Source organism: Gorilla gorilla, chromosome 5 (genome assembly GCF_029281585.2).
Source record: "Gorilla gorilla gorilla isolate KB3781 chromosome 5, NHGRI_mGorGor1-v2.1_pri, whole genome shotgun sequence".
In the NCBI taxonomy this organism is placed as follows: Eukaryota; Metazoa; Chordata; class Mammalia; order Primates; family Hominidae; genus Gorilla; species Gorilla gorilla.
Window position 1 is genome coordinate 102943055 of NC_073229.2, and position 27177 is coordinate 102970231.

General features: G+C 37.7%; 1 protein-coding gene across 3 annotated transcripts in view; it reads left to right on the forward strand.

The window, feature by feature from the left end:
• The first annotated feature begins 8498 nt into the window (after positions 1-8498).
• The window catches only part of IRAK1BP1 (interleukin 1 receptor associated kinase 1 binding protein 1), a 40320-nt gene continuing 21641 nt past the window's right edge, over positions 8499-27177 (forward strand). For 2 of the 3 annotated variants that reach the window (XM_055391961.2, XM_055391962.2), the window contains exons 1-2: positions 8521-9147; positions 26606-26671. In XM_055391961.2, the coding sequence (XP_055247936.1) occupies positions 8833-9147; positions 26606-26671 (381 nt within the window). In that variant the 5' untranslated portion in view covers positions 8521-8832. Of the gene's footprint in view, positions 9148-26605; positions 26672-27177 lie in introns of all 3 variants that reach the window. The other variant, XM_031012069.3, reaches the window with a different exon arrangement.

Below are 27177 nucleotides of genomic sequence, written 5' to 3' on the forward strand. Positions count from 1 at the left end.
AATACCTTCTCTTTTACAAAAAAGAGAAGGGGGCATGTTGGGAAAAAGCTGAGTGTCGGGGAAAAAAAACTGAGGCAGGGCTTGCATGTCTGACATAATGTCCTCTGGAATGTGTCTAGACTTGCTGGCTCCTTGCTTCTAGCCCTCCTAGGCTCCTAGATCGATTGTATTCCCATTATCTCAAGTACCAGAACATGTTCCATACAAATGCTAAACCGTCACAGCTGTAGATCATGTGCCTGCCCTTTTGACCCCCACATTCTCATCACCTGCTTCTTTGTTGGATTACCAATAAACAGCATGGGCTCCCAGAGCTCGGGGCCTTCGCAGCCTCCACAATTGCGATGGCCCCCTGGTCCCACTTTATTTCTCAAATTGTCTTTTTCTCAATCCTTTGGCTCCACCAGACTTCATCACCCCCACGACCTGGTGTTGGGTCTGACCACCCCAACAATGCACCACCACGCCTGGCCAATTTTTGTATTTTTAGTAGAAATGGAGTTTCATCATTTGCCCAGGCTGGTCTCAAACCCCTGACCTCATGTGATCCACCCGCCTAGGCCTCCCAAAGTGCAGGCATGAGCCACCACACCCAGCCTAAACTTTACTTTTTAGATCCATTTTAGGTTCACAGCAAAACCGAGCACAAAGTAGAGAGTGTTTCCATATCTGCCTTCGCTACCTCCACACACAGATACAACCTCCCCTATCAATATGCTGCACCACAAAGGTATATTTGTTACAACCAATGAACCTATATTAACACATCATTATCACCTAAGTCCACAGTTTGTGGGGTTTTTTTGTTTGTTTGTTTGTTTGAGACGGAGTCTCCCTCTCCAGTGCAGGCTGGAGTGCAGTGGCGTGATCTCAGCTCACTGCAACCTCCACCTCCTGGGTTCAAGCAATTCTCCTGCTTAAGCCTCCTGAGTAGCTGGGATTACAGGCACCCACCACCATGCACAGCTAATTTTTGTATTTTTAGTAGAGATGGGGGTTTCACCATGTTGGCCAGGCTAGTCTCAAACTCCTGACCTCAGGTGATCTGCCTGCCTCGGCCTCAAAGTGCTGGGATTACAGGCTTGAGCCACCACACCTGGCCCACAGTTTGTGCATTGTACCTAAGGGTACAACTGCTGGACCTCATGTAAGAACAAGTTTAGTTTTGTAAGACACTGCCAAACTGTCTTCCAAAGTTGCTGTAATATTTTGCATTCCTACCAGCAATAAATGAGTGGTCTTGTTGCTCCACATACTCATCAGTACTTGAAGTTGTCAGCGTTTCGGATTTTGATCATTTTAACAGGTGTGTAATGTTATCTCATTGTTATTTTAATTTACAATTATCTAATGACATAGGATATTCAGTATCTTTTTATATGCTTATTTGCCATATGTATTAACTTCTTTGGTAAGGTATCTAGTCAGACAACTGGTTTTTAAAATAAGACTTTTATAACATTCATCATTTTGTATTAAACTTTACTCAGCTTTTAGAATTAAAAAGAAGCAACTCAAATTCTCTCATACTACACGCAAGAAAATTGAGCCAGTAGAGGTGAAAACTGAATCCATGAAGGTAGCTATAAATTTAGAGGGAGAGGCCGGGCACGGTAGCTCACACCTGTAATCCCAGCACTTTGGGAGGGGGAGGCAGGCAGATTATGAGGTCAGGAGTTCGAAACCAGCCTGGCCAACATAGTGAAACCCTGTCTCTACTAAAAATGCAAAAATCAGCCAGGTGTGGTGGTGCATGCCTGTAGTCCCAGCTACTTGGGGGGCTGAAGCAAGAGAATCACTTGAACCCGTGAGGCAGGGGTTGCAGTGAGCCAAGATCATGCCACTGCACTCCAGCCTGGGCAACAGAGCAAGACTCCATCTCAAAAAAAGAAAAAATTAGAGGGAGAAGAAGCAAGCTGAAATGCCAGTGAAACTTACAGGAAAGACGTGACAAGAGAGAAGGAAGTAGAACAACAAGAGCAGTGTTGTAAGAATCAAAAAAGGCTAGAGGTGAAGTAGATTTTTTTTATTTGTTTTGAGAAAGAGCTTTGCCAGCAGCAATAGGCTCTGTAAGTAGTGCAAATAATCAGTGATTACTGGGAGGCAGCAGGACAGAGTGGAAAGAGTATTAGACTGCCTCTGCTGGTAACCTGGGGGACATGACTTGAAAAACTTTTCTGGGTTCTAGTGTGTTCATCTGTAAAATAAGACTATGCTTCTCTAGTTTCTAAATTCAATGTTTTCTTACTACAGTATCTTCCCTTTGTCAATTTTTTGGACACCATCTTTTTTCTTGGATAATTTTGCTAATTTATTATCATCTATATCTCTGTGCCCTGTTAGATCTTTAATGACTGACCATCTAATCAAGATTTCATTTCCTTCTGCATGCTTAGAGAATTACAGTTACAATAACTCTTTACAAACATCTAATATAGTATTCATGGACACAGAATTTATGTAAGCAGTCTTCTCTTACTTGTTACAATTTTGCCAGGATGTTATAGTATAAACTTGACTATTTATTCTACATAAAATATCAAGAAATTAAGATTTCCTCCCTAAGTAACTTATGTATCTGCAATATCCTGTTAGCTTTGACACTATTACAATTTGGAATTAAATACTTTTGGGAGGTTAAAATATCTGTGGGCAAAGCTACCTCTAATTCACTGCTTTCAAGGAGAGACATCAAGAAGAAGCAGTCTTTATCAAAGTGAGAGTTTCACAGCTTAAATCTGAAAAGAACTGTCAAACATTTCTTAGTCTCTTGGATACGATGTAAATTAGTTAAGATATAATTACAACTAATACTTGTTACTATTACTACCATAGCTTCATTTATAAAATATTACTTCTCCACTAATTAAATGAAGCATTCAGTGCTTCGCATAACCAATTAAAATGTTAAGTAGTTACATTATGCAGCTAGATATGTGAAAACCAAGAATAATAAGCCAGATAATACAAAAGAAAAACAGTGATGTGAAATGAGTTACGGCGAAAATGAGCAAAGTGAAAACACATTTAAACCATAACCTTTTCTGAAAATTTGAGGTGTCCAAGAGGACAGTCAAGCATGTACACAGAATCAGGTGGTATGAAATCTAACAGCAAAATATAGCGTAGCCCAGTCTAACAACAAAATGATATAGTGGATTGGCTGATTCAGGTTTATTTTCACTCAGATATCAGAGATATACTTGAGAGCACTTTTTCTGGACTAAATTGTAACTTTCAAGGTGAAGATGTAATCATGAGACTAGAACCCTGTGTAAGGGAGCAGCAGAGACAAGTAAACAAAGCTGACTGGCAAAAATCCCCATGGTCCACACAGCATCCTATTCTACCTGTATCATTTAAGGTGCCAGAAGATAAACAACTGCAACCTATTAAGAAAGCAAGAAACAAACCTGGAAATAAAATAAAAGCCTAGAAGGAAAGCTATACCCAGTGTCTGGGTTATTTGTGAGATAAAATAGGATAATACCTCACTTCATTTCTGGAAAGTCTGAATCCAATTACTTAAAAAAAAACTCACTATAGAGAACATTAACAAATATTTATCTCTTTCTACTTTTCCCAATCACTCTTCCTTAACCCTTTGCTATCTGGTTAACAGTAAAACATTTCTTTGAATGGTCACTAAAAATCTGCTAAATATTACATGCAATAGGCATGTCTTCATCTTCAAGTTTTTGACCTGTACAATGACATTATGGATCACCTCTTTTTGACAATTATACAAACTTTGGTTCCACAACACTGTACTATCTTAATATTTCCCTTACCCCTTTGAGCCTTTTTTCTGTTCCTTTTGGCTTCTTCATTTACCAACATATTTTCCATAAGTATTTAATTATAAAGTGTAACAAAGTCTAAAGTGATTTTAGTACATCTGACATCTTTTTGAACAAGGCAAGGACCTTAATACACACTTCTAGGTTAGGTTTCTTTTCCCCCTCAGGATTTAGAATGTATTATTCCCTTCTCTTCTGACACTTGGGATTTTAATTTTTGAGATGTTTGGAATTGCCCATCATAAGCTGGGTACTGTCAGAGACTTCAACTCAAAGTCAGATACCCCACCAGAAACAGATAAAAAGATAATGGCACATCTGAGACACAAGCACCAGAGGGTATAAGCAAGCTGCCTGAGCAAGCAGCTCAGACGCCCATGCCACCCACCAAGGTTGCACCAAAACACCTCCCTCACCTCACACCAATGGCTATGTAGGGATTACTCTATGGCCAGCTGAAGGAGGAGGAAAAAAACCTGAGCTTTTATGACAAGATTATGGATAGGCTGGCTTGGTATGCAGGTGCCAGTAAAAAATGAGAAGCAGCTGTGGAACAACATCACTTGTAAAGTCTCTGAATAACAGTGGAGAAGGAAAATTTCCCCAAAAGGTGAAGCTTTGAGCAGTGCACCTACAGATCCACTTTGTGTGAAGTTCTATAAATTCCTTCAGGCTGACAGGTACAAAAGTCAGCTTTAAATTCTCCTTCTCATTTATTCTAATCAGTCTTGGTTTTAAGATAACGTAAAACTTAGTCAAGCTACTTATGCAAAAAAAAAGGGGGAGGGGAATTTTTATAAGGATACAGGAATATTTTAGAGAACTTCAGGGCAGGAATGAAACCAGGCCTAAGAAAAAATTCTTAAAAAAGAGACTGGAATTGCATCTGGACTATTTTTCCATCTCACCTCTGATCCTCTTGGAAAGTATCATTTTCTCTTTCTCTCTCTTTCTCCCCACCCCATCTCTACACTTTTTCTGTTTCTCTAATAGAAAAATGGCCAATCCATATCTCCCAAGGTTTTATATAAATATATATATGAGTGTATGTCACAGCCCTGTCACCTAAGAGACTAAATTTTTAAAATTTGGTGTAAATATAGATTCTCATGTGAAAAATTCCAACGGGTTCAACTGGAATTAGGTACCTATTCTTAGTCCAATCAACTTGGTAGAGTCACCTTATTCAAAACAGTTGCTAGGGGCTCAGCCTTGACTCTGAGAGAGAACTGGGCTACTATGAGCTGAACAAATAGCTCTATGCTCTTCTTTCATTCTCCCAATCATTCCAGCTGAAAACTTCATAAGTCAGTTTAGGCTTATCCTTCTCTTTCATATACTATTAATTTATAGTTCTGTCACAAAGAATTAATTCATTCTTCTTTCAAAATCCAGTATTATCTATTCCTTCTCCATTCTCACGGGCTTTATTATTTGCCAAAATGATAGTTCAAAAACAGACATTACACTGTAGTTAAATTTGCATTTCTTAAACTACTGGTGAGGATAAACTAGTTTTTTTTCATCCTATAGACTACTAACATTTCTGCTTTCTTGGTCTGTATTGTGGACTTAATTGTGTTCCCCAAAATTCGTATGTTGGAGTGCTCTTCAATGTGACTGTGTTTGGAACAGGGCTTTTAAGAAGGTAATTAAGGTTAAATGGAAGTCACAAAGGTGAGGCTCTATGAAGAGACATCGGGGTAATGTGCACAGAGGCAAGGCTATGTGAGGATGCTGCAAGAAAGCAGCCATCTGCAAGCCAACCAGAAAGGCCTTGGGGGAAACCAAAACTGCTGACACCTTAATCTTGGACTTCTAGGCCCCAGAACTGTGAGAAAATAAATTTGTGCTGTTTAAGCTCCAAAGTCTTTGAAGCTGAAAGACTTTTGTTATGGCAATAGCAATCTAATGCAGTTTGCCTCAGTGTTCATTATTTTTCTTTTGACACGTTTGTTTCTTCTAGCAACAGTTCTCTAAGCATTAAGACTCTTAGCCCTTTATACACAATAAACATTAACAAACATTTTTCCCCATTTATTTGCCCCCCCACCTTTGTTTTCATTTTGCTTTATATAACTCTTTTTTTTTAGTATAGACCAATTTTTCAAACTTTTCCTTCATGGTTGCTGCACATGAAATTATGATTAAGGCCAGCCTTCCCATCCCCCAGAATATTTATATTTACATATAGGTTCTTCCAATTATTTTTCTTTTTGGTCTCATCTGAATTATTTTCAACGTATGATGTAAGATATAAATTCTTTAAAAATATAGCTTACAGTGGGCCAGGCACGGTGGCTCATGCCTGTAATCCCAGCACTTTGGGAGGCCGAGGTGGACGGATCACGAGGTCAGGAGATCGAGACCATCCTGGCTAACACGGTGAAACCCCATCTCTACTAAAAATACAAAAAAATTAGCCGGGCGTGGTGGCGGGCACCTGTAGTCCCAGCTACTCGGGAGCTGAGGCAGGAGAATGGCGTGAACCTGGGAGGCGGAGCTTGCAGTGAGCCCAGATCGCACCACTGCACTCCAGCCAGGATGACAGAGCGAGACTCCGCCTCAAAAAAAAAAAAAAATATATATATATATATAATATACTATAGATAGCTATAGTATATTATATATATATAGCTTACAATTACCCCTGTACCATGTAATCATTTTCCACTGATATGAAATCTTTTATTGTATACTAAATACTTACACTTTAACTCCTGTTGCTTTTTGTTTATGACATTCATTCATTCAATAATTTATTTTGGAGGCTATATTCTTCCACATTTATCGTAAGGGAAAAAGAATTTTTCACCAAGTTTAAGAAACATTATTTTGGGTGTCTTAAATCATAAAAGACTATGAGGGAAAGTTCTTAACGTCAGTTTTTAAATTAAAATTCTTTTCAGCTAACAATAAACAAGATGAATATACACAAAATTATGTTAATCTAGTGATGAGCCTAATTAAAGGAGGGGGGTACCATTTGATTTAGTTGAATTATACTAATCGAAAAGAACAGAAAAAACGATGGTGAAGAAACTACAAGAGGACTGTCAGCTTTTCCAGGCTCCTTTTAAAAGAACAGTTCTTGTCCTTCTAGAACTAGTTATTCAAAATTCTTTTTTCTCCCCTCGATTCTCTTGATAAAATTCAGATAGTAAAGAGGTATAAGTCAGTGGGGCTATTTTTACAAAGATCATTGCTTAGTGCTAGGAAGAGAATCCAGAAGACGGGAAGTTGAGGGTTGTGTTCTAAAGGTTCTCTGAAGAAAAGGGTACAGAGAAGCTCCAAGTTGTGCAGGCCCAGCAAAGTCCATGTTGGACGTGCTTTGCTACCACCTAAATCTCTTCTGTCGGAATTTAAGGCCCGAACCATTCCAGGGATTTTAGAAAAAAATGGGGAGACACGAAAATGATGCCAAAGCCATAGCTATCATTACAAACATCCATTATGTTCACTCTGCTTTCCATATGCAACGCACTCTACATACAATGGGCGCCTTATAAGCACATAGCAAATGTGAAAAATATTATCAACATTGATTTGATAATATTAATACATAATATATTAGAATATATTATCCATAATATATTAGAATATATTATCCATAATATATTAGAATATATTATCCATAATATATTAGAATATATTATCCATAATATATTAGAATATATTATCCATAATATATTCGAATATATTATCCATAATATATTCGAATATATTATCCATAATATATTCGAATATATTATCCATAATATATTCGAATATATTATCCATAATATATTCGAATATATTATCCATAATATATTAGAATATATTATCCATAATATATTAGAATATATTATCCATAATATATTAGAATATATTATCCATAATATATTAGAATATATTATCCATAATATATTAGAATATATTATCCATAATATATTAGAATATATTATCCATAATATATTAGAATATATTATCCATAATATATTAGAATATATTATCCATAATATATTAGAATATATTATCCATAATATATTAGAATATATTATCCATAATATATTAGAATATATTATCCATAATATATTAGAATATATTATCCATAATATATTAGAATATATTATCCATAATATATTAGAATATATTATCCATAATATATTAGAATATATTATCCATAATATATTAGAATATATTATCCATAATATATTAGAATATATTATCCATAATATATTAGAATATATTATCCATAATATATTAGAATATATTATCCATAATATATTAGAATATATTATCCATAATATATTAGAATATATTATCCATAATATATTAGAATATATTATCCATAATATATTAGAATATATTATCCATAATATATTAGAATATATTATCCATAATATATTAGAATATATTATCCATAATATATTAGAATATATTATCCATAATATATTAGAATATATTATATATTATTAATATAAAAAATATTATCAACACTGCTTTAGAGAAGATGAAACTGAGATATGAAGAATCATAAACTGTCCAAGATCACAGGGGCAAAAAGTTCACCTCAACTGAAACCTCTCATGAACCACAAAAATGTGGCCGAGGGAGCTTCAAAAAGCAGTACCCCCAAGCGGGGACGGTAAAGTCAGAAAAGACAACGCTGGGGGTAATCACAGAGAAATCTAAAAACCCGCTCGGCCTTGCTACTCTTCTCTTTCCTGTGAGGTGCAGAGGCGCGGTGGGACGACAAGGAGTTGCGAGAAAGGGCAGAGCTCACTGAGGAGGCAACAGAGAAAGTCCGCTAACAATTTTTGAAGGCCGTAAGTTAAACATGTTAAAAACTGTAGCTACTCACTCAGCCGACATCTAGTAAAAAAGATGCGGCAAGATCAACAAGGCATATAGCTTGCGCCGGCCAGAAGTTCCGCGGCCTCTACACCCATCCCGGCATACTTTGCGCCGTGCACAAGCAAGCCCTGGTGCGCATTGGCCCCTTCGGCCGCCGTCGGCCGGTAGTTACTATGGAAACCCAGCAGCCATCGCTATGTCTCTGCAAAAGACACCTCCGACCCGAGTGTTCGTGGAACTGGTTCCCTGGGCTGACCGGAGCCGGGAGAACAACCTGGCCTCAGGGGGAGAGACGCTACCGGGCTTACGCCACCCCCTCTCCTCAACACAAGCCCAAACTGCTACCCGCGAGGTGCACGTAAGCGGCACCTCAGAAGTGTCTGCGGGCCCTGACCGGGCGCAGGTGGTGGTGCGAGTGAGCAGCACCAAGGAGGCGGCAGCCGAGGCCAAAAAGAGCGTTTGTCGCCGTCTAGATTACATCACGCAGAGCCTCCAGCAGCAGGGCGTGCAGGTGAGATCTCCGCGGGGGAGGAAATAAGAGCCGGACGACACAAAAGGGTTGGCAGATGGTCGGGCCCCACAGGCCCCTCTAGCGGGAAGGGAGATGTGGAGGGTCTGGAGCGTTTAGGACGCCTTTGTCGCAAAGGTACTCCGGGACGCCAGGACCTGGCAGAGTGAATATTTGACCCATTCTCCTCCTAGACGAAGGTAATTATTGGCCTCAGGCAAATTAAAAATAAAAGAATGCAAATTGGGTAGGTTTTTATCTGGCGATATTTGCTTCAGTGATTTTGTTTTTAAATTTAAAGTGATGAAATGTTAAAACTTGAAATGTTAGTTGTAAATACTTGCCCAAGTGGAGTGCTGGACACTAAATATTTTGTTTTGTTTTGTTTTTATTCCGCACCATGGAATTGGCAAGTGAAGAGCACGACCTGCTTCCTTCCGATCATGTAAAACTTTGCATGGAATGGTTCTTGAGTATGTTCCGCAAACAGTAACGTTGGGAAGTGGGGAAGAAGTTGCGTCCATTTTCATTTTATAATGATTTTCATTTTATAATGATTCCCCCAAAATTTCTTCGGCCTTCTTAGGTTTAACTTAAAAGAAAAAATCAAGCCAGTATTGTGGATACCACATATACGAAATACTTCTACTTACTTAACGGAGATGTCCATGAGACAAATCACTAAACAAATCTTACCTTAAGCCTACTCCTGAGGCAAGAAAAAAAAATGAAGCCATCATTTAATCCACACAATAGCACTGTTAGGCATGTTTTAATATCCCTGTTTTCCAAATTTAAAGAGGTTAAACAATGCTCTGAACTTTAGGTAGAGCAATATTTGAGCTCATGTATTCCTGAAACCAGAATGTAAGTTGCTTCCAATTCTGCCGATAATTAGAATGAAAGAAAATTAGAAATCATAGGGATCAACGATTTCAGTTTTCTCATTTTATAGAGTAGGACCCCAAAGGCCAGAGATGTAACTTATCCAGGATAGCATTGAGTTGGTGAAAGTGCAGGCATTGTTACTTCCAGTCTATTGCAAGAAATTCCATATCCCGAAAAAGCAAGTCCTTATTTTTAACAAGAAAAGATATTTGAATTGCATTTATAATACAAACATACGAGTTATTACAAAGTCATTTGGACAAGATTTCTTCAAATGATTTTACAATTTAGAAAAATACAGATAATTATAAATAATGTGAGTAAAGTGGGTTTAATATGTAGAAAAATAGTTTTAAAAAACTGCTACTAGTGCTGTAGTCGTTTGAATAATGTTACAAGTTTTTAAGTTATTTACATAAGATAAAAATGGAGCTCACAGGTCTCTAATATATAAAACAACATAAGCTGGGCATGGTGGCTCATGCCTGTAATGGCAACACTTTGGGAGGCCAAGGCAGGTGGATCACTTGAGGCCAGGAGTTCGAGACCAGCCCGGCCAACATGGCAAAACCCCATCTCTAGTAAAAATACAAAAATTAGCTGGGCATGGTGGCACGGTCCTGTAATCCCAGCTACTAGGGTGACTGAGGCAGGAAAATCTTTTGAATCCGGGAGGCGAAGGTTTCGGTGAGCCGAGATGGCGCCACTGCACTCCAGCTTGGGTGACAGAGACTCTGTCTCAAATAAGTAGTAAGTAAATAAATTACTAAGTGCAACTTAGAGTAATTAAGATTCAGTGTTCAAGGCAAGACATAAGAAGGACAGTAACCTCCCAATTATCTCTGCTAATGGATGAAAGCAGTCAGGTAGATAATTTGTTCAGGAGATAATACAAAATATCATTTATATTTTCAGAATGAATTATGGGTCTTCACAAAATCTGTATTCATTTTAAACTTTAGAATTCTGAGCTGTAAGGTTTATAAACATCACTTCCCTGCTTAAAGGGCTCCTCATAATCCAAACTCCTTTGCTTAAAAGATGGAGCCTGAGCCGGGCGTGGTGGCTCACGCCTGTAATCCCATCACTTTGGGAGGCCAAGGAGGGCAGATCACCTGAGGTGAGGAGTTCAAGACCAGCCTGACCGACATGGTGAAACCTCGTCTCTACTAAAAATACCAAAATTAGCCAAGCATGGTGGTGCGTGCCTGTAATCCCAGTTACTTGCGAGGCTGAGGCAGGAGAATTGCTTGAACCCAGGAGGCGGAGGTTGCAGTCAGCTGAGATCGTGCCATTGCACTCCAGCCTGGGCAACAAGAGTGAAACTCCATCTCAAAAAAAAAAAAAAAAAAAGATGGAGCCTGACTATCCTCATTTCCTATCATATCTTCCTCCCGTCTATTGTATTTTTCTTTAAGAATTAGCCCAAGTCTGAGCTATGGAAGTGAGACACTGTCTCAAAAAAAAAAAAAAAAAAGAAAAGAATCAGCCCAAATTCACCTTCTTGGCATTCCTTTCCTAATATAACACTAATCGCTGCCATGCAACACTTCACTCCCTATACTTGTAATAAAAACTTATCCTGTATCATAATTCTTAATTTACTTGTTTCTCCTCCATATTCTAAACTTCTCCAGAGCCAAGACCATTTGTTCTTTTTTTGCCTGTATGAGTTATGGTCCATACACTTCACATAATGTGTACTCAGAAAATGCCTTCTGAATGAATAATAGAAAAAAAATGAAACAATAAGTGAACAAATTATTCAGCTATGGTATAGATCATAGATTTATGAACTTGTGTGAAGGTATAATCCTTACTTCTAGCGTGGTTTTCATTGAAAAGTGTTTTAAAGTTCTAAGCAATATTTACTCATTCAACCAACAAACATTAAGCCTTTCTTTTCATTGTTCATTTTTGTTTTTGGTTTTTGGTTTTTTTTTGAGATGGAGTTTCGCTTTTGTCGCCCAGGCTGGAGTACAATGGAGGCAGTCTAGGCTCACTGCAACCTCCGCCTCCCAGGTTCAAGCGATTCTCCTGCCTCAGCCTCCCAAGTAGCTGGGATTACAGGCGCCTGCCACCATGCCTGGCTAATTTTTGTATTTTTAGTAGAGATGGGGTTTCACCATGTTGGCCAGGCTGGTCTCGAACTCCTGACTGATCCCCCACCTCAGCCTCCCAAAATGCTGGGATTACAGGCGTGAGCCACTGCGCCTGGCCCATTGTTCATTTTTAAACAATACTTTATATTGTCTTAGTTTGTTTGGTCTGCTGTAATGAAAAACCATAGACTGGGTAGCTTATAAACAACAGAAATGTGTATCTTACAGTCCTGGAAGCTGGGCATCCAAGATCAAGGAGCCAGTAGATTTGGTATATAGTGAATGCTACCAAGAATTACCCTGATATCTCTGCTTCCCCTTTATTTTCTTCTCTCTCCTACTGTAGGCATAAAATGACCTCACAATGTCTGGTCCTCCCTTCACAAAAGTGTTTCCGTCACTCAGGATGCATATCTAAGTTCTAGTGCAAGAGAGGACTAGGAGTAAATGCTGAAGGGAGTGTTTAACCCCTTTAACCCATTGCAGTATGAGCAAGACTACTGTAAGATTCCTTTAACACAGTGCAACCAAAAGACAGACACCTTTTCTCCTTTTTGCTTCACAACAGACCACCTCAGCCACCATGACACCCAGTAGGAGGTATTCCACAGGAGCAGCAGAAGAGAACTTACCTTACATCATGACACATCAAGGCATATAGTTCTTGCAATGGACTAAATGTTTGTTTCCCCCCAAAATTTATAGTTGAAACCTAATCCCAAGTATGATGGTATTTGGAGGAGGCTTTTAGGAGGTGATTGGGACATGAGGATAGGGCTGTTTATAGATGAGAACTCCAAGGACCAGAGTGATTATTGGCAGGTTGCTTGCACACGGTCACAGCCAGGAAGTGGCAGAATTTTAACCTTAGGGTCCATGCTCTTAACCACTACAGGATGTTGCTTCTTTATTCTCTTGACAGTGGATAATTGAGATTTTAGGTAGGGAAGATGTCACTGATGCTATTGATACCACTACTTATATCCTTTGGCACTTCACATTTGTGTGCATGCAGGCCCAGCTTCCATCTGACAACATTTGTAAATTCTTTGCCTGAAAGTGAAAGCTTTCCCTGCCGGAATCCACTCTCTGCAAATGGGGCCAGAGTGTAATGCCAGGGAATTAAAGTCCTCTTCCCCAGCCCCAGCAGCCTTCATCTGAAGGCTAATGTAGAACTAGAATGACTGAGGGAAATGAATGGAAAGAGACCCCAGCATCTTCACCCCTTGGGGTCGGATAATTCTGAGGTATGTGTTCCACCCTGGTTCCTAGAGTTTCTCTGCAGGATTAAATTTGAGTTGACCACAGCGGTAATTTGCTTGACAACACATCCTTTAGTGCCTTTCTTTCCTTATCTGTCTTGCATCCCAGTCTGTTAATGGTGTTTTTTGGGATCACCTTCAAAATTAACTGTATGCAAATCTTTGTCTTAGAATATGTTTCTAGGGGCACCCAAATTAAGAAGTAGTGGCAACAAATTGAACATAGGCATTGGCTAAAGTTTTTCATTATTAAAAATGGTCACAACATGAATGTCCTTGTAAGCTATATATTTATACATGTCCTTAATTACAGGTTAAGCATCCCATCCAAAATGCTTTACCAGAAATGTTTTGGATTTTGGAAGTTGTGGATTTGGGAATATTTATATTTTATATGTACCAGTGGAATATTTGTAATCTGGAAATCCAAAATTCAAAATGCTCCAGTTTCCTTTGAGTGTCATGTTGGCGCTCAAAAAGTTTAAGATTTTGGAGCATTTTGGATTTTCAAATTAGGGATCCTCAACTGGTAATGTTCTTTGGACATTAATTCCTGGATTATGTATATTTGAAGGCTTATGAAAAATTGTACTCTAAAAATATACGTTTACATCTTCACTTGGCATAGTAGGCATTATTTTCTTCTGTAATTTTGCCAACTTAGCAGTCCAAGAAATGATACTGCCATTTCTTTTTTATCATTTGAACTTAAACTTTTTAAATATAAATTTCTAGTTCACAATATTTTGCCCATTTTTCTATTGTCTTTACCTTATTAAATTGATAAGAACCTTAATAATTAAGATTATAAGTAACCTGGCCAGGCACGATGGCTCATGCCTGTAATCCCAGCACTTTGGGAGGCTGAGGCAGGTGGATTACTTGAGATCAGGAGTTCAAGGCCAGCCTAGCTAACATGGTGAATCCCTGTTTCTACTAAAAATATAAAAATTAGCCAGGCATGGTGGTGGGCGCCTGTGTCTCAGCTACTCCGGAGGCTGAGGCAGGAGAATAACTTGAGCCCAGGAGGCAGAGGTGGCAGTGAGCTGAGATCACGCCACTGCACTCCTGCCTAGGCAACAGAGTGAAACTCTGTCTCAAAAAAAAAAAAAGATTGTAAATAACCTGTCATATATTGCAAAAAATTTTCTCAGTTTTTTATTTGCTGTATAACTTATAGTATTGAACTTTCAAAATCTTAAAGTTTTGTTTAGCCAAATTCATTAATTTTTTTCTGTATTTTTTTCTACCTTTGTATATAATGTTTATTGGGTGTATTGGGTTCTTCTCAAGCATAAAGCTATATAACTTTTTTTTTTTTAAACACAGGGTCTCATTCTGTTGCCCAGTATGGAGTAGGGTGATACTATCATTGTTCACTGCAGCCTAAAACTCCGGGGCTCAAGCTATCCTCCCACCTCAGCCTCCCAAATAGCTAGGACTACAGGCACGCACCTCCATGCCCAGCTAATTTTTTATTTTTTGTAGAGACAGGGTCTTACTATGTTGTCCAGGCTGGTCTCAAACTCCTGGCCTCAAGCAGTCCTCTCACCTTGCCCTCCTGAAGCACTGGAATGCCAGGCATGAGCCACCACACCTAGCCTTATAGAACTATTAACTAATATTTCCTGGTCTCTTAAGGAACCTTCGTAGTGTATTAGATATGTGTACTGTGCTTGGAATTTACTTTGGTATAAGGATAAGAGTTTTGTTTTCTCTTAAATAGGTAAGTAGCTGAACTGACACCATTTACTGAAGTCTGTCTTTCCCCTACTACACATGCAAGAACCTTGCTTTACGTAATTGAAAGTCAAGTTGTAATATGGGCTTTCATTGTCCAGGCTGTACATACTTTGATGTAGTTCTCTTGGCTTTACCTTCATCTTCCTGCTTGATACTAAAATGGCTGCAACATTCCCAAGCCTTACATCTTATACCATAGCTTAAAAAGAAAAACAATAGTCTTTGTTTCCTGCAACCACATTTATTTTTAAAAATCCTACAGTTCACTCTAAATAGACAACCTAAACTTATTTTTGTGGCCAGAGAAATGCCACACCAATTAGCTTAGATTTGGATTTCTGTCCATCTTTTAACCTAATCCTGTAGCAAATCAGATGTGATCATCCTAAATAGTTTAAACCTATTACGGCTTACCCTGAATCACATAGTTACTGCTCAGAGGGAGTAGGGGAAGAGTGTATGACATGAGGATTCCGTATTCCTTGTTTTACCTACTGCTTTGAAATGTTACTGGTTATTGCTATTTGTAATCTTCAGATGTTCTTGAATTAGTTACAGAATTAATTAGTTTATTTGATCCTTGTTACGGTCCTGTGCCAGTACTATCCTGTTTAAATTATTATCTTCATAAAGCATTTGTAGGGCAAGTTCTCCCCTCATTACTCTCCTGAAAAAAATTCCCTGTCTGCAAGGAACAGAGGGACATTTTAAGTGACAACATGAAATTATAGTCAGAAATTCCAGAGGGTGGAAAATTTCTATACAAAAAATTTCTATTTATATTTTGCATTCAGTTTACAAATTAATTTCAGGATAACGGCTGATTTTACAGTGTTGTGTCCCAGTCCATTTATTTAAATGCTTTGTTTTTCTGTAAAGTTTTTTGGTTTTCTAGGAAATACTCTTCTAGACACTGACCTAGGCAAAGAATTTATGATGAAGACCCCAAAAGCAAATGCAACAAAATAAAAAATAGACAAATGGGACTTAATTAAACTAAAGAGCTTCTTCATAGCAAATGAAACTATCAACAGAGTAAACAGAAACACTATAGAATGGGAGAAAATATTTGCAAACTATGCATCTGACAAAGGTCTAATGTCCAGAATCCTATAAGGAATAAGCAGGAAAAAAAACAATCTCGTGAAAAAGTGGGCAAAGGAAATGAGTAGACACTTCTCAAAAGAAACCATACAAGCAGCCAGCAAACACATGGAAAAGTGCTCAGCATCACCAATCATTGGAGAGATGCAAATCAAAACCACAGTGAAATACCGTCTCACACTAGTAAGAATGGCTTTTATTAAAAAGTCAAAAAATAACAGATATTGGCAAGATTGTAGAGAAAGAGGAGTGCTTATACTCTTGGTGGAAATGTAAATTAGTTCTGCCACTGTGAACAGCAGTTTGGAGATTTCTCAAAGAACTAGAAATAAAATTACCATTTGACCTGGCAATCTCTTTGCCGGGCATATACCCAAAGGTAAATAAATTGTTCTGTCAAAAAGACACATTCACTTGTATGTTTATTGCAGCACTATTCACAATAGCAAATACATGGAATCAACCCAGGTGCCCATCAACAATGGATTAGATAAAGAAAATGTGATGCTTATGCACAATGAAATACTGTGTAGCCATAAAAGAACAAAATCATGTACTTTGCAGTAATATGGATAAGGCTTGAAGCCATTATCCTACCCCAGTGCAGAAACAGAAAACCACATGTTCTCACTTATAAGTGAGAAGTAAACATTGGGTACACATGGACCCAAAGATAAGAACAATAAACACTGGGAACTCCAGAAGTAGGGAGGGAGCACAGAAGTGGTTGAAAAAGTAACCAGGTACTGTGTTTCCTACTTGGGCAACGAGATCAGTTGTACCCCACACCTCAGCATTGCGCAATGTACCCATGTAACAAACATGCACATGTACCTTCTGAATCTAAAATAAATAAATAAAATTAAAAATATATATATTGAATAGATGGGATGTTTTCCCAGAAGATTTTAAGAGACTGTTTAAAGTTTTATGGTTTTCTTCTTGTTTACTTTTTTAAATTTTATTCCTATGAAAATAATGTTTATGGCTATTGAGATTGTTATCATCATGATTTGTGCTTCCCTATTGATATGGTTTGGCTCTGTGTCCCCACCCAAATTTCATCTAGAATTGTAATCCCTATGTGTCAAGGGGGGGATCTGATGGGAGGTAATTGAACTATGGGGGCAGTTTCCTCCGTGCTGTTCTTGTAAGAGTGAGGGAGTTCTCATGAGAGCTGATGCTTTAAAGTGTGACACTTTATCACTCTGTCTCTCTCTCCTGCCAACATGTAAGACGTGCCTTGGTTCCCCTTTGCCTTCTGCCATGGTTGTAAGTTTCCTGAGGCCTCCCCAGCCATGTGGAACTGAAAGTCAAACCTCATTTGTTTATAAATTACCCAAACTCAGGTAGTATCTTTATAGCAGCGTGAAAATGGACTAATACACCCATATTACTTAAGTAGTTATTCCTGTCTTGACCATTTTGTCTTAAAACTCTGCCTTTTGTATTTAGAAATAAACAGTAGCTTAATCAAGAAAACTTAGCAGAGTAGGCTGATATATTTCAATATTTTTCAGTTTTGTGCCCCTTATAGCAGGCTTTCTCAATCTTGGCAGTATTAACATTATGGATTGGATAACTTGTTGTTGTTGGGGGCTGTCCTGTGCATTGTAGGATATTTAACAGCATTCCTGGCCCCTACCCATGGAGTGACCAGCATGTCCTCCTTTACCTGAAACTGTTCAAGTTTTAAAACTGGCAGGTCCATGTCTGAGGAACCTCCTCAGTTTGAGTTTCACAGGGACACTTGATCATCTTGTGTATCCACTTAGTAGTGTATTCCTCTTCCCCAGCTGTGACAATAAAAAATGTCTCCAGGCATTGGCAGATGTCCCCTAGGGCAAAATCATCTGGTGGAGAACCACTGCCCTATAGATAAACAAAAAATCTCATACTCTGTGTTGGAACCCACCAGCCAGACTATCAGAAATGTATCTATAGTGAAACAAAGTTAGGTTTATTTAGCATAATGCAACAAAGAATAATGCATCCCAAAGGACTTTAGGAGTGTTTCAGAAACAGGTATTCAGGAGGAGCCTCTTAAAGGTTTTCGCCTTGTGCTGAGTAGTTCCAGGAAAGGATCAGTGAAGCAGGCAGGGACAGTTTGGTGATTGGCTATTTTATTAATTTTTTCATAGGAAACCCAGAGGATTACAGTTAGGCTAGGTGTGCCTTTGGTAAAGGCACAGCAATCAAGCAGAAAAAGAATGTTAATTATTTTTTGTGGTTGCAGGTCTGTTAGTTTCTGTTAGAAACTTTGGCTCTGTTAAAAACTTTCCTTAGATTCTATGTCCTCTGGAAACATTGTTTATGTTCTGCTTAGACCTTCTCCATCTGATTGTCAACAGGCAATTTTTATTTCTCCATTCCTTGTAATATTATTTAGAATTTCAAAATATATCAGATATTTTACTATATAGAGAAGCAAGATAACTGTCTTCTTATATGGGTTGTTTTCAGACTGCACACACTTCCCTTTAAAAACTACCAGGCTGGCATAGGTTCCAAGATGGCCAAATAGGAACAGCTCCAGTCTACAGCTCCCAGCGTGAGCGATGCAGAAGACGGGTGATTTATGCATTTCCAACTGAGGTACTGGGTTCATCTCACTGGGGCTTGTCAGACAGTGGGTGCGGGACAGTGGGTGCAGCCCATGGAGCGTGAGCCAAAGCAGGGCAAGGCATCACCTCACCTGGGAAGTGCAAGGGGTCGGGGAATTCCCTTTCCTAGCCAAGGGAACCCGTGACAGACAGCACCTGGAAAATCGGGTCACTCCCACCTTAATACTGTGCTTTTCCAACAGTCTTAGCAAACGACACACCAGGAGATTATATCCCGCACATGGCTCAGAGGGTCCCACACCCACAGAGCCTCTCTTGCTGCTAGCACAGCAGTCTGATATCAAACTGTAAGGCAGCAGTGAGGGTGGGGGAGGGGCTCTGCCATTGCTGAGGCTTGAGTAGGTAAAAAAAAAAAAAAAAGCAGCCGGGAAGCTCAAACTGGGTGGATCCCACCACAGCTCAAGGAGACCTGCCTGCCACTGTAGACTCCACCTCTGGGGCAGGGCATAGCTGAACAAAAGGCAGCAGAAACTTCTGCAGACTTAAATGTACCTGTCTGACAGCCTTGAAGAGAGTAGTGGTTCTCCTAGCACGGAGTTTGAGATCTGAGAACGGACAGACTGCCTCCTCAAGAGGGTCTCTGACCCCCGAGTAGCCTAACTGGGAGGCACCTCCCAGTAGGGGCCAACTGACACCTCATACGTCTCAGAGGGTGCCCCTCTGAGACGAAGCTTCCAGAGGAAAGATCAGGCAGCAACGTTTGCTGTTCTGCAGTATTTGCTGTTCTGCAGCCTCCGCTGCTGATACCCAGGCAAACAGGGTCTGGAGTGGACCTTCAGCAAACTCCAACAGACCTGCAGCTAAGGGTCCTGACTGTTAGAATGAAAACTAACAGAAAGGACATCCACAACAAAACCCCATCTGTACGTCACCATCATCAAAGACCAAAGGTAGATCAAACCACAAAGATGGGGAGAAACCAGAGCAGAAAAGCTGAAAATTCTAAAAATCAGAGTGCCTTTTCTCCTCCAAAGGAATGCAGCTCCTCGCCATCAACGGAACAAAGCTGGACTGAGAATGACTTTGACAAGTTGAGAGAAGAAGGCTTCAGACGATCGGTAATAACAAACTTCTCCGACCTAAAAGAGGATGTTCAGACCCATTGCAAAGAAGCTAAAAACCTTGAAAAAAGATTAGATGAATGGCTAACTAGAATAAACGGCATAGAGAAGACCTTAAATGACCTGATGGAGCTGAAAACTGTGGCACAAGAACTACGTGACGCATGCACAAGCTTCGGTAGCCGATTAGATGAACTGGAAGAAGGGGTATCAGTGATGGAAGATCAAATGAATGAAATGAAGCGAGAAGAGAAGTTTAGAGAAAAAAGAGTAAAAAGAAACGAACAAAGCCTCCAAGAAATATGCGACTATGTGAAAAGACCAAATCTACGTCTGATTGGTGTACCTGAAAGTGACAGGGAGAATGGAACCAAGTTGGAAAACACTCTTCACGATATTATCCAGGAGAACTTCCCCAACCTAGCAAGGCTAGGTTGAGTTCTCACTCAAAGGTGGGAACTGAACAGTGAGAACACTTGGACACAGGATGGGGAACATCACACACCAGGGCCTGTCTTGGGGTGGGGGTAGGGGGTAGGGATAGCATTAGGAGATACACCTAATGTAAATGACGAGTTAATGGGTGCAGCACACCAAAATGGCACATGTATACGTATGTAACAAACCTGCATGTTGTGCACATGTACCCTAGAACTTAAAGTATAATAATAAACATTTTTAAAAAATAAAAAAATCACTGGGCTAAAGTAAATAAGTATTTTACTGGTTCTAAGATTGTTTTTCAGAGAGAAAAACAATAGAAGTGTAGAAGCAATTCGATAAAGAAAGGAGTCTTTTCAACAAATGTTGCTGCAACAGTCAAATGTCTGTATGCAAAAAAATGAACCTCCACACTCACCTCACACCTTATACAAAACTTTGTTCAAAATTGGTCAGTATTGAGCATGTAGCATCTGTTGCCTGTTACCAGGATAGAAGTCCAAGCATTTCTGCCCACTGCATTTTGGTATGAGAGTCACCAAGAAAACACAATGCAGTCAAGCACTGGACAGAACAAACCTTACTTATGTAGAGAAAAGACAAGAGTGAGATCAGAGTCAGTAGTAGATGTCAGTCCCCCATGGCCAGCAACTGCTTCCCAGCAGCTAATGCAGGGGCAGTTGACCTGCATGCACATCTCTCGTGCTGCAACGGAAGGACTCAGTCCCCTTCCTGCAGGGTACAGATATAGTAGTGAGGTTGGTCAGGTGTCATATGACATACAACCTTTAAGTAGAAGCGAAAAGTACATATTGAGTCTGAAATGGGGAAGGTATTCCCATACAAGGAAACAAGCCCAGCACAAGCTCTGAAAGATACTTTATCTCTTAGTAAGCAAGTGTTCCAGGGCCACAGCCCATTCCTGGGCAGTTGAGTGTAGATCAAAAGACTATAGCATGAGATTGCCTTTCCCAACAGTAAAACACAAAACTTCTAGAAAAAAAGAAAAGGAAAAAATCTATGTGACCTTGGGATTGAAGATGAGTTTTTAGATACAGAGGTTGAGTATCCCTTATCTGAAATGTTGGGACCAGAAATGTTTCAGATTTCAGATTTTTGTTTTGGAATATTTGTATTATATACTTAATGGTTGAATATCCCAAATCCAAAAATCTAAAATTCAAAATTCTCCAAGGAGCATTTTCTTTGAGCATCATGTTGGTGCTTAAAAAAAAGTTTTGAATTTTTGAGCTTTTTGAATTTTGGATTTTCACATTTAGGATGCTCAACCTGTATTACCAAAAAGCACAGTCCATTAAACAAACAAAAAGATAAATTGTATTTTATGACAATTAAAAACTCACTTTGTGAAAAACATTGTTAAGAAAATGAAAAGTCAATCTATAGACTGGGAGAAAATATTTGTAAATTACATAGCTGATAAAGGACTTGTATCTGTTAAGAAAATGAAAAGTCAGTCTATAGACTGGGAGAAAATATTTGTAAATTACATAGCTGATGAAGGACTTGTATCAAGAACATATATAAACCTCAATTCAGCAGTAACAAACAGCTCAATAAAAATGCACAAAAGATCTTAACAGACACTTCACCAAGGAACTTATACAGATGGCAAATAGGCACATGAAAAGATACTCAACATTACTTGTCAATAGGGAAATGGAAAATAAAACCACAATGAAATACTGCTATGTACCTATTAGAATGGCTTAAATACAGTAACACTGATACCAAATGCTGGGAAGGATGCAGAGCAACAGGAATTCTCATTCATTGCTGGTGAGATTGCAAAATTATATGGCCACTTTGGAAGGTAGTCTTATAGTTTCTTATAAGTTAAATATAGACTTACCATAGAAGTCAGCATTCTAGGATAATTTGCCGAAGTGAATTGAAAACGTAAGTACATATAAGAATCTGTACACAAATGTTTATAGCAGCTTTATTCATAACTTCTAAAATTGGAAGCAGCCAAGATGTCTTTCAGCAGTGGCATGGATTAAAAAAATTGTGGTACATCCATGCAAAAGAATATTATTCAGCAATAAAAAGGAATGAGAATTGATTCACAAAACAATGTGAGTGAATTTAGCTGCATATTAGTCAGTGAAAGAAGCCAGACCCAAAAGCTTTGAATTTTATGATTCTATTCATATGATCTTCTGGAGAAAAGCAAAACTATGGGGAACGAAAACAGATTAGTGGTTAACAATCTGTTGGAGGGCAAAGTGGTTGACTAAAAGAGATGCACGGAGAAACTTTTAAGGTGAAAGAACTATTCTTTATGGTACTGGAGTGGTACATACATGACTTTATGCATTTGTCAAACCTCATAGAGCTGTAAATCACAAATAGTGAAGCTTGATGTATGTAAACTGGAGGAAAAAGGCATCAAAGAGCCTATCACAGGATCAATCCCAGGATAAAATTTATTCCCTTGACAAATGAACCCAGTTCTTACAAATGAGTGACATAACTGTGCTTAAGGTGATGGGGCAAGGAGTGTCCTAAATTACTGGAAAATGGTGTTTTGACTGGAAATTATAAGGATGAAGAATAAAGATACAAAAACTCTATGCTCTAGTTGGTAAATAAGTTTTCCAAAGGGGTATTTGTTAATAAGTCTGAAAGTGCTTTACATGTATACTGTTGTTAAACAAATAAATTAGTGGATGGTGGGAGCCAGGTTTCTCACTATCAGAGGGGGAAGTTACAGATAAAAATGGAAGGTTAAAATGAATTCTGTGATTCAGGATTAGAGTTGAAAACATCAGTGTGAACTCATGTTTACCTTTGTATATTGTACAGGTGGAAAAATACAGAAAATTTTACATGTAAGTTAGTATCTGTGTGTGTATATATATGTCTATGCATATATATATGTAACCTAGCTCTGTCCACTGAGAGAGCCTAGAAGGAATGACACCCCAATAGCAGTGAGCAGTCTCAGCATTCAGATCTTGGTTCTACATATGAATCTCAAAGAAAAGGTACTATGCTTCTTGGAGAAAGGGCTTATTCTAGGACTGGGGCAAGGAAACTGCATAAGCCTATAATATCTTGCAACAGAAAGTAAGAAAGTGCTCAAAAAGTAAAGGAAAGGGGTATGTCAAACAGATAAAGGAGCCAACCTGAAAGAAGTCCCAATGGCCAAAGCTAGAACAATTGAGCAACAAAATAAAGTAGTATTTATTGAGTGAGTGTGGGCTGCACTTAGTGACATGCTTCCAATTAATAAAGTATGGAAAGGGGAAAATAGTAACTTTACAGTGGAGGAAACTGGCAAACACTACTTTACCCAAGTGACCAGTATTAGTATCTGGAGTAGTGTCATGTGGATACCATGTACTGCCTGATGTGTTGTGATTAAAAAGGCATTTCACCTCTATGGTATTCTTTCCTAAAATTTATAACTCTAGTCTAATCATGAGAAAACATCAATGTCAAAATGAGGGACATTCTGCAAAATACATGACCAAAACTTTCAAGGTCATGAAAAACAAAGGAAGACTGAGAAACTGTCAAGAGACCAGAGGAGACTAAGGAGACTTGATGAATTAATGCAATACAGTATCATGGATTTGATCCTGTGGTAGTAAAAAAGGACATTTAATAGAAAAACTGCTGAAATCCAAATAAAGTTTGGAGTTTTGTTAATGGTAATCTACTAATGTTGGCTCTTTAGTTTAGACAGATGTACTATAATATTAACATCAGAGAAGTCTGAAAGTGAGGTAGATGGGAACTCTGTACTATCTTGTAACTTCTCTGTAAATTTAAAATTATTTCAAAATTAAAAGTTTATTTTAAAAAGTTCAGGCCAAGTGTGATGGGTCATGCCTGTAATCCCAGCACTTTGAGAGTCTAAGGTGGAAGGATCACTTGAGGCCAGGAATTTGAGACCACCCTAGGCAAAATAGCAAGATCGTATCTCTACAAAAATTTTTTTAGAAAATCCGGGCATGGTGGTATGTGCCTGTTATCCTCCTAGCTACTCAGGAGGCTGAGGCAGAAAGATTGCTTGAGCTCAGGAGTTCAAGATTACGGTGAGCCATGCTTGTACCACTACACTGCAGCCTGGGCAGCAAAGCAAGACCCTGTCAATCAGTAGTTAAGAACAAAATGTAGAATATAATTTTATTTATGAAAAAGTCTGTATATAGATCTAGATACATTTATATGCATTGATGGTTTATTAAAATTTTTACTAAAATATTAACAGTAATGGGGTTTGAGAATGTTATTTCTTTTTGGTTATTTTCTCTAGTATTAGATTTTCTTTGATTAGCATGTATTTTTATTTTAAAAACACTATTAAAAACAAAAATAGCAATAAAAGATACTTTTCTTTCCAATTACCTTTCATAAAATTATCTCTAATAATTTTTCAATCAGAAGTTTATCAAGTGAAGTGGGAGAAAAGTGAAAAATGAGACATGTTTTATGACATATGTTTACATGTCATAAAATATTAAATGACAAAAAAGTTTCATGTTAAGTGAAAAAGTGATTGCAAGCAATATATATAGTACAGACCCCTAATTCTTGCAGTCAGTCTTGGTCCAAAAATGTTAAATGTAAAATTCCAGAAATAATCCGTAAGTTTGAAATTGTACACCATTCTGAGTAGCGTGATGAAATCTCTGTGTCCTGCTCCGTCCCATCTGGGCATGTGAATCATACCTTGTTCAGTGTGTATCCATACTGTATGTGCTACCTACCCATTAGTCACTTGTAGCTGTCTCGGTTATCAGAGCAGAAAAAAATGTTATATATAAGTTTGGATACTATCTATGGTTTCAGGTATCTGCTGGAGGTCTTGGAATTTATCCCCTGTAGATAAGGGAGAACTACTGTACTGTTTAAGAGAGAACTACTGTACTGTTTTGTACTTAACCTGTATTCTAAATTTTCCACAATGAGTAGGTATTACTTTCATAATAAAAATATTGTGTTAATATTTTCATGGGACTGACAGACATCAGAGTGATATTTGGAACTTGAGTCAAAAGCTTTTAACTTAGGTTAAAACTTTTAAGAATTTTTCTGGATAACATAAACTGCTTATAATTAGTTTATATCTTAAAATTTAGATGCAACCATGTCTTCTTCAAATAACATAATTAAATTACTTGGCATAATCATATATTGATTTAACATATATTTTGAAAGGTACAAAAAAAATTACATAAAATATAAGTTTTGCTTGTCCCCAAAGAATGAGAGTAGCTGAAGATTTTAATCACTGAATTTAAAAACCCTTTTGGAAAGTAAATAAGAAATTCAACTTCTTTGTCAGAATTATATGCCTTGTATTTACCCTGAGAATATATAAATATTAGTACTTTTCTAAAACCAAACTGGCTCAGGTTAGATGTTTCAATAAATATTTATATCATAGTGGTATAGCATCCACTTTTGGTGAGTGCCTCCTCTATGCCAAATACTTGATATACAACTTCTCATTAAATTTGCATAATGATGCTATATGGTGTACATGGTATTAACCTGATTTGATAAATGTGGAAACTAAGGCTCAAAAAATTTAGTAACTTGCCCAGAGTTGCACATGATAAGTATTTGGTAATTTTGTATTAAAATATTTGTAAATTAAATATTTTTTAAAACACTGACACTCAACATTAAGTATACTTTATGTGCAAACAATTGCTCATAGATATCACCCTAACTTCATACTTTCATTATAAGGTAATATAAACTAAGAAATAGTTTAAAATGGAATAAAAACAGCAAGTGGGAAATAGCAGTTAATTGCCACTAAATACAATTTTAGTACTGTCATCAGCCAATGTGCAGGTGACACTACAGGAGAGAAATTTCTTTTTAGATAAAAAGCAAATAAAGTCATAACATAAAGGATTTGAAATGCTTTTCAACATTCTTTTGTTTTTCAGTGCAATTTTACCGTATTGTGATAAATATTGTTTAAAAATGAAAACCATTCAACCTTTATACAAATTAAAAAGAATAAAACTATTTTCAAAGTATAAAAGTGACATTTATGAAATTTTAAGCAAAATCGATTTCTGAATTCATTTTATGTCAGTTTTAGGAAAGTTTTAAAACATCAGGCAAAGTTCTTTTTGCATATTTTATGTTTTTCTGATTTTAATTAGTGTAGGTTTCTAATTTATGTTTTAGAGTAATTGCATCAAACATTTAGTAATCATACTCTTGGACTTTTTCTGTTTCAGGCAGAAAATATAACTGTGACAAAGGATTTTAGGAGAGTGGAAAATGCTTATCACATGGAAGCAGAGGTATGTACTTAAATCTTAACAAATAATTGGAAGCAGCATGATTTTGTGGAGACAGTCCTTTTTATTCTTGAACTGAAATGAATGGTGAAAAATGCTTCTCATGATATTGATAGAAGATTATTTTTATCAAAATCATCTTGGTGTTATATATCTATTTCAGCTTTTAAATAAACTTGAGATTTAAAAGAAATAGTTTAAAATGGAATAAAAACAGCAAGTGGGAAATAGCAGTTAATTGCCACTAAATACAGTTTTAGTACTGTCATCACCTAATGTGCGGGTGACACTATGGGAGAGAAATTTCTTTTTAGATAAAAAGCAAATAAAGTCATAACATAAAGGATTTGAAATGCTTTTCAACATTCTTTTGTTTTTCAGTGCAATTTTACTGTATTGTGATAAATATTGTTTAAAAATGAAAACCATTCAACCTTTATACAAATTAAAAAGAATAAAACTATTTTCAGTACACTCAATTAATGACAACATTTAGTTCCTACAACTGC